General features: G+C 39.1%; 1 protein-coding gene across 1 annotated transcript; it reads right to left on the bottom strand.

The window, feature by feature from the left end:
* Positions 1–416: 416 nt before the first annotated feature.
* Positions 417–5,855, bottom strand: LOC142150163 (securin-like). Its single transcript, XM_075205372.1, has 6 exons — positions 5,844–5,855; positions 4,765–4,856; positions 2,797–2,933; positions 2,101–2,185; positions 1,215–1,367; positions 417–498 (listed from the first exon to the last, which is right to left on the bottom strand). Exons 2-6 carry the CDS (start codon positions 4,841–4,843, stop codon positions 431–433), a joined length of 522 nt encoding a protein of 173 aa, XP_075061473.1. The 5' UTR covers positions 4,844–4,856; positions 5,844–5,855; the 3' UTR covers positions 417–430.
* Positions 5,856–7,992: the final 2,137 nt, after the last annotated feature.

Raw genomic sequence — 7,992 nt, 5'->3', positions numbered from 1 at the left:
GATAACAGATACAATGTCAAGATGACATTACTGCACATTCAGAGATTGCCTACAGTGGCAGGCCCACACACACTGACATTTTCTATTGATGTGCCACTCTGAGAGGACACTCATCTGCCCATTATATCAGCACAATCATATATTTACAATGTCATTCATTTGGAAGTACAATTTGCAGCCACGTGCTTTAGAATAATCTTAGTTTTACCATTTTCTGTGTCATGTAGGTGCTATAACTAGTGACTACTCTATAAAAGCCTCATGATTTCTACATGAAACTTGAAAAATCCCAGAGCATAAGGTGATGGCTAGGATGTATCCATCCCAGTCTTCTGGGAGGAACCAACAGGAAAGTCTTTAGAAATAAAATGCACATGGGGAAGTTAAAAACAATTTTATTTAAAAAAAAATTATTTACAAATAGGAAGATTTAAAAGTCGCACATAAAAGGCAAAGCAATAATGATATCTTCAAGTAAAGGAGCGAAGGTCTGGTAATCTGGTGGGAGAGAAGAAAAATAAAATATTCTGCATCAATAAAAAGACCACATTTATCAAGTCATGCTGAAGAGCAATCATAGCTTTGTCATTTCACAAGTTTGAGCTGTATTTTTCCAATCCATCTATTGCAGTTTAGTCCTACACATAAAACAGTACACCAGTTACAAGTATACAGTAACTAAAGTTAAAAACAAAAAAATAAATAAATTGTGCAACGAAGAAACACACTTTTGGGGCAAATCCTACTTTGTGTTCACCTGGTAGATTATCCAATTGGTGTTTAGGCAGATTAATTAGCATGTTGGCCAATATGTCAAAGCAGATTATCACTTGTTCACATACTGTAATTGAGGAGCTGCATAAAGCTATTGCCTTTTCTGATCCTTTGTAGTGGAAAGATCCACATTTAACAGTTTATATGCTGTACTGTGTTAAATCTTTTAACAACTTGCAACAATGTAATGAAGTAACAGTAGCATTGGCTGCCTGCCAGGTTTTAATGTAGCAAACAGAAAAGCGAGGGGAATACGAGTTACAATTACAATTTGAATGTATTGGAACTTGCTAGCCGATTACTGCAGTTCACAAGGCTATCTAGGAAAACAGAAGGATCTTTGGTATATGTTCACAAGCTGTCTGCCTCAGCTGTACACAATTTGATAGTTTCTATAAATTAAGATTACAATTTTAGTGTTTAGCATCAAAGCTACTTACCATAATTGATCACTTCATTTTCCATTGGTGATAGAACTGGGCTTGTAAGTGCATCAAATGTCTTCACATCATCCATTGAAACAAAGAGCGGAACACCGGCAAGACAGCAGTCACTCAACTTATGTTCCTCAGGAACATGAAACCTTTCATAATCTGTTCAAACATTTACAAGTCATTCGTAATGAAATCGAGCTTGGACATGGAATCCAATGTGTCCTGGCTTGCACATGTTAAACTGGTGTAGTACTGCCCCGCTCCCTGTACATCAGTGCACTCTCCTCCTCAGGACTTGGCCAAAAGAACCAGCTAAGTGTGCAAAGCAATGGGAGACTTCCATGCACCATAATGTTATTAGATATTTGGTCCAGCACAGGATACAGGAAGAGTTCATAAACCCCAAAGGCAGGTTGGAAAGGTAAGACCATTTGTATCATAAGGACTGTACCAGACAGGTCACAACATCTGTCACACACACCATGGGCAAGTTATTAGCCAACTTCTAACACAAGGACCAGATGATCCCTCTCCTCTGAGTAGGTTACACAGCAGCTATGCTTCCATTGGCAGATGGCTTAAATAACATTTATTCCTAAATTAGATGAGCACTCCTGGACCATTGCATAAAGTTTTAGTATATTAGCATGTGCATCTAGAGACCTTCTTGATAACTATGGCTATCTTTAACACTGTTTAAAGAGGATTCACAGTATAGCCTAGTTTAACAATGGCCACCTAATAAATATACCTTATAAGAATTTGTTAATGTCTTGCCATAGTAAGGATTCAGATCATTTAATTGGAGGAGCAACATGAGCATTTTTCTGAGAGCCTGATCCATGTGAGGTATTACATATATATAACAATATTTCCTGAGAAAATAAATTACCTAGAGGATTGTATTGTAAGAAGGTCTCAATTTCAGGATACTTTTCACTTTGTTGCACCAAGTTGTCCCTTTTTCTTGCCTGTACCTAAACATAGACCACACAAAGGTTAATATCCTCAACCACAGACCTCCAGTATGTCTTCTGGTCACCAGTCCTTTGTTTTCTTAAATGAGAACCCCAGACTAGTATTCAAACTTGTGCTAGCCCATGGGTAGAATTTCTTGGTTGCCAAGAGTCTATCCCCACATGTTTTATTGCCACTACCATACACACAGAATAAAGTTACATGAACCCCCCCCCCCCACCCCCCAAAAAAAACATTTCAGTTTATATTAATACTGGTGTTAGATTCAGTGCAAGATGAAGCATGTTTCCTGGAAATTAATGCATAATTACTTGTCAATCTATTGAGCACCATCATGATGTTAAATCTGGAGTGGACAAGGTAGGTGAAGCAGGTGCTGGTTGGACCCATTTGCACAAATGATGTGCTTAATCTATAAATCAGGCTCCGGGCCTGATAACAGCTTAAAAAAAACAAAAAAAAAACAAAAGCAGGACTTTTAAGATTTCCTGTGTCCTTCACAAGTGTTGGATGCTCTGCATAAACATCAAAGCCCTCAGTGCCTTTAGTCCAGTATCCTTTTATAATGTGTGACCACTCGTTATAAGAGGATTTTACATAGCCCACTCACCTGCTTTGATGAAGCAGATTTCCTGGAGTCCATATGTTGGTTAATGTGTCCTAGCACTTTCCTATTTGCTTGAGCTTTGGGCACATTAAACTTTTTTGTATTACGCAAGGGCTGTGAACCTCTGGTATACAGACCAGCTGCAAAAAGAAAAAATATAAGTTAAATACAGTCTACTGTAAGTAGTAGTGCTGCTACAACAGACACCACACTGAACATTACTGTGTCCCAATACTACCAGAATATGACCCAGTGATCACAGATAAGAGCTCACTAAAAGTGCAACCTTATGTCAGACAGTAGTATGGCAAAAAGTGGGGCAATCAATATCAGGACCACCACCAGGAGTACTGGTGTAAGGGGCCCAGAGTCATCCAGGGGGCTTTCAGATTATCCCTGCAGCAACAAAATTTTCTTCCTTTCCTTGTTCAAAGTCTCCAGCATGGAGGGGAAAGCTGCTTGGCACCTACCAGTGACTGACAACTGCAGACAGTGAAGTGCTAGACAGGTGTCTTCAGCTCAGGATTATGGCAACCAATTCTCTTGAGTCACTGATGAGGAAGGACTAGTTTGGAGTGAGATATCTGAACTCCAAATGCTCCTCTTAAAACAGCAATCTTGGGCTATTGGGTACTGTAGAAGTCCACTGAAGTGTAAAGAGAGTAGGCAAAATTGCGAGAGGCAGTTAGGAGCCCTACCCTGAGGGTCAGGAACCAAGTTATAAGCAGGGAGCCAGTTAATATGGCAATACCTTTGCCTGCCATATCCCTGTAGTATTTAGACAGCTTTGTGAAGCCCCTGGAGAGGTTAGGTTGGACAGATAATAGATATTAGTATTTATATCAGTTTCAGTGAGCAGATAAAACAGACCCTTCTTGAAGCTCTGCCTAACGGAAGTCCCTATCATTTTGTTTTTTGTTTTGTTTTTTTAAATATAACACTTTAATTAGCATCAGTGAATACAATTAAATGAAGCATACTATCCTGTAGTAAACAATGAGCTGTGAACTGAAACCCAACCTTACATCCAACTTTTAAACCGAGGTCTCAGTTTACTGCTAGTTGTCTTTGATAAGGTCGTTTATATCATTCTGTTTATCACTTGTTAGGATAAATATCCTACAAGATGCCTTTGATTACAGCACCAACTATGTAGTACAGTATGAATCACAATGCAGATGGATGAGTTTGTGTTTAATACATCTGGGAAACCAATTCCATGAGAACATAGTTTTTACAGTGTCCACTAAACTTCCCTTTTACACCCATTGCCTTACAACCCAAATATGGAACAATTGCACTGTGAAGCTCCTCCTGTTCTACATCAGAAAAAGGACTCAATTTCTGTACTTATTCTGCATGAAGACTTGAAGCAACTTTTAAAACGGTACTTCAGACCGTGCAATGTCTTGCTAGGTGTAGTACCCAGTTTGCCTACAGCATACATATATAACTTTCAGAACAGCCAAGTCTGCCTGGAAATTGCATTCTATGTTTTCATATATGTACAATTAAGAGTGCTGTGCCTAGACTTTTGGGGTCCATGGATAATTGTTAGTATGGGCCCTCCACAGCACTTTGATAGGGACATGTGAAGAAGTTTGAGGGTCTGGCATGTGGGGCGGCCTGATGGACATGCAAGGGAAATTCCAGGAGGTCTGTGAGGTATTTAAGGGGCATATGGAGAGTTCTGTGGCGAGGTGTGATGAAATGTAAGGAGATCTGAAAGCATTCACAAGATGCCCAACTTATAGGAAACAATGACAGCTATTTATGAGCAGACAAATGTGTATTTGGGCAAAACAGGAAGGGCAGGGATTTTTTTGTGGGGGACGCAAAGCAAGCCAAATTAATTAAAAAAAACGAAAAAAAAACCAGAAGAATTGGCAAGTAGTGTTACCAACCATTGGTCCAGTTAACCCTTATAAGCAGTTTGTCTGGGATATTTAACATAAAGGTATATAAACTTACAAAGGCCTTGATGAGCCTTGGAAGGGAGAAAGCAGAGATTCACATTTTCTTTCTCCAATTGTATGAAGGCTTCCATCATTCAAGTTAATATCCTGAAAAACATGAAGTCCCAGAGTCACCCAAGCAGCTGCACTAATCATGGTTAGATTTTTTATATAACATACACATACAGCAGATAGATCCCTTGAAGAATCACATGAGACCTCTGAAAATTCCAGGTGGCTCATATTTACTGGTTTTATGATATGTATATACAATATGCAAGTAAACAAAGCTCTCAATGCTACAATACAGTAGTTTTGCTCAATCTGAATGATTGAGCCACATATGTAGAGGGCCAAATTGCATAGCCTCTTGGCTGCATGATCAAACTAAAACATCAGTTTGGCTATAGAAGATCTTGACAGTCTCCAGGTAAGCTAAATCCCATCATTTGTAGATTCAGTCCTGCAAGCTTGGAGAAGTTTACCCATAGCCATTTATTGTTTTAGCACTTCTACTACTGTACTCTTGCTTCACCAACAGTTTGCAAGTCTCAAATATTAAGAAATTTGGGCTACAGGCCTCCCATCAACCATTTCAGGTTTACATATACTCCATGCAAGGTCCCTGAAAACAGAGAAAGTTTGGTGCACCTAATAAAAACCTTTCCATTGATAAATTTAAGTTTCTTTGGTGAATAGTTAGAAGCTAGGAGATAGTAATGCTAATTTTGTAATTAGCTATTCACAGTGTATCACCATGCATATAGCTTCTATATTGAGCAGCAAGGCTCCATCAGTATTGGGGACAATAGGAGGAGAAATTATATATATATATATAAAAAAAAAAAACCACATATTGTAGGACATAAAAGAGCATTAGGATCATATAATCAAATAACATTTTTCATACACATTTACAGAACCTCATTTAAGAGTATAACCCCAATCAGCAAACACAAGTTTTCATAAATAAATTGAAAAAGAGAGTGCATCCAGCATTCAATTATTTTACATCATACAAAAACAAGATTTTTTTGTAAACCTCTTATGCAATATAACCAACTCTAATAGCACCTAACCTTTCTATTTACTCACCAAACCAGCTATGTCCTGAACCAAACACTCACTGAAGCCAACTGACCAGGTTTGGCCTTTTATGCTTAAATGTCAGCTGTCTCATTAATCTGTCTCATTAGTTGCAACCAGTCCACCTGTGTTACCATCCTATCATTAATAATAACCTGTGAAACATACAGAATTGTAGTGGCTCAGTAGTTATATTTATGAATTTATGAAATTTTATGCACTGAAAATTTGTGGCAAAAATGTTGCCCACTTCTTGTATCATTTAGGAAACATCCTTACACACCTTTAAAAATAAGTCACGCATTCGTATTGAATGTATTTTCACACTGCAATCATTATGTTATAAATAAACCGTACATTGATAAATAAAACTCTTGCACATCCAAATGCAACATGGCACAAGCAGGTCAGGTAAAGAATCACTAAAGAACTTCCACTGAGATGTTTTTACACTGAAAATAAAAAACAATACAAAAATAGCATTATCATACATTTAATGAGATAGTATATTTGCTGGACAATTTATCACATGTAAATATGACACTTTATTTAATAAGACAGCAATATTGTGAAGGAAATGTGTTTGTTTTTTACAGGTAAGGGAAACATAAAGCAAAGACTTAGTAGAAAAATTTGCCGCCTAGCATAAAACAATTTCCAAAACATAAAATCTGCAAGGTGCAGCGTAGTGTTCTAGTGACCGCAGGGAGCATTATTGTAACTACTACAGAATACAGAGATCATGCCCCCAAAGCATAGACAAACCGAGGGGGGAAGTTCCTAGTGCCTGAAAACCCCCCCCTGTATAATGGAGGTGGCTGGACCCTGCTCCCGCTTCACTCAGCTCTGCTTGAAAAGGGAGAGCTACGTGCACCTAACAGTGGTGCACGCAGCATTGCCTGTATATTATGGGGATAGGATGAGTTGGAGAGCATAATTATAGCCACGCCCCCACGCATGCTGGCCACGCCCACTGGTGGCAAGGTGTGGAAACCCCCCCTCTACAAATCCTGCGTTTGCCCCTGCAAAGCTGCTCTATTTTTTAAATAACCCCTCAGCTATTTCATTACCCCTTAAGTTATTTTCATCATCTCCCACCCCTGCAGCAATTTTCATTATCTCCCCCTAAAGCCATATTCAAAACCACAACCCCCACAGCCATTCTCCCCCCTGCAGCTATATTCATTACCTCCCCCTCTGCAACCATTGCCCTCCTATATCCATTTTCATTACCGCTTCCTGGAGCCATTGCACCCTCTGCAGCCATTTTCCTTACCTCCCCCCTGCAGTCATGTTCCTTGTCAACCCCCATGCAACCATGCCTTTACTCACCCCCTGCAGATAATTTTTTTACCTCTCCCTCTGCAACTATTTTCCTTACCTACCCCCAGCAGCCATTTCCAATACCTCCCTCCCTGTAGTCATCCCATCCTTGTACCGTTTGCCGCCACGGAGATTAAAAGTGAATATAGAAGCTGTCCCTGGCTGGGACTACATATCCCAGGGTCCTTGGCAGCCGGAAAGATATTGCGCAATTGTTCCAGAACTGACAAAGGAGTGTGTCAGTCACAGTGGAGAAAGGAGGAATTATGGTTTTACTGGACATCAGGGTGAGGGAGAGAGAGGAGACAGACCTATGTGAGGAGGAGAAAACTAAGAGAGACAAATCTGTGAGAAGACAGATATATATTAATAAGATTGATATATTAAGAGATGCATATGTAAAAGGCTGTATTTGTGTATATCAACATTTATAAGAAAAAGCATCTGATTATAGAAATATATGTAAAGAGAATTGTCTATGAAGCCAAAGCATCTGTGAGGAGAAACATCATTTTGAAATAAAACAACCCTCTGGGGAAAGAAACAATGAGAAAAGCGGTATTAGTATAATAAACCCTGGTTCTTGGAGTAAGCCTGAGAAACTACAATATCTTTATATTACATAATAAGTGAAAGGTAGATATAGATTTATCACCTGCATCAGTATAAATATTTATTTCAAAGTCTGTGAACGTGTCGGCAGGCTAAATGCCAACAGTTCCATTGTCCTGACCCGCATCCATTACTGTTTTAATGTCGGCATTGTGATTAGCAACATTGTCAATGCCGCTAATCACACTTTCGATTGTGAACCTGTCATCACAACGGACCTGTC

The sequence above is a fragment of the Mixophyes fleayi genome, chromosome 4, assembly GCF_038048845.1.
Source record: "Mixophyes fleayi isolate aMixFle1 chromosome 4, aMixFle1.hap1, whole genome shotgun sequence".
Lineage (NCBI taxonomy): Eukaryota > Metazoa > Chordata > Amphibia > Anura > Limnodynastidae > Mixophyes > Mixophyes fleayi.
This window is presented reverse-complemented; position numbering and strand designations above follow the sequence as displayed.

Bases quoted from the DNA above. Each gene is read 5' to 3' on its own strand.
- LOC142150163 (XM_075205372.1), bottom strand. From the start codon at position 4,843: ATGATGGAAGCCTTCATACAATTGGAGAAAGAAAATGTGAATCTCTGC. The intron at 2,186-2,796 runs GTGAGTGGGCTA...GTCTATGTTTAG, and splicing joins AATCTGCTTCATCAAAGCAG to GTACAGGCAAGAAAAAGGGA. The intron at 499-1,214 runs GTAAGTAGCTTT...CTCTCCCACCAG, and splicing joins AAATGAAGTGATCAATTATG to ATTACCAGACCTTCGCTCCT.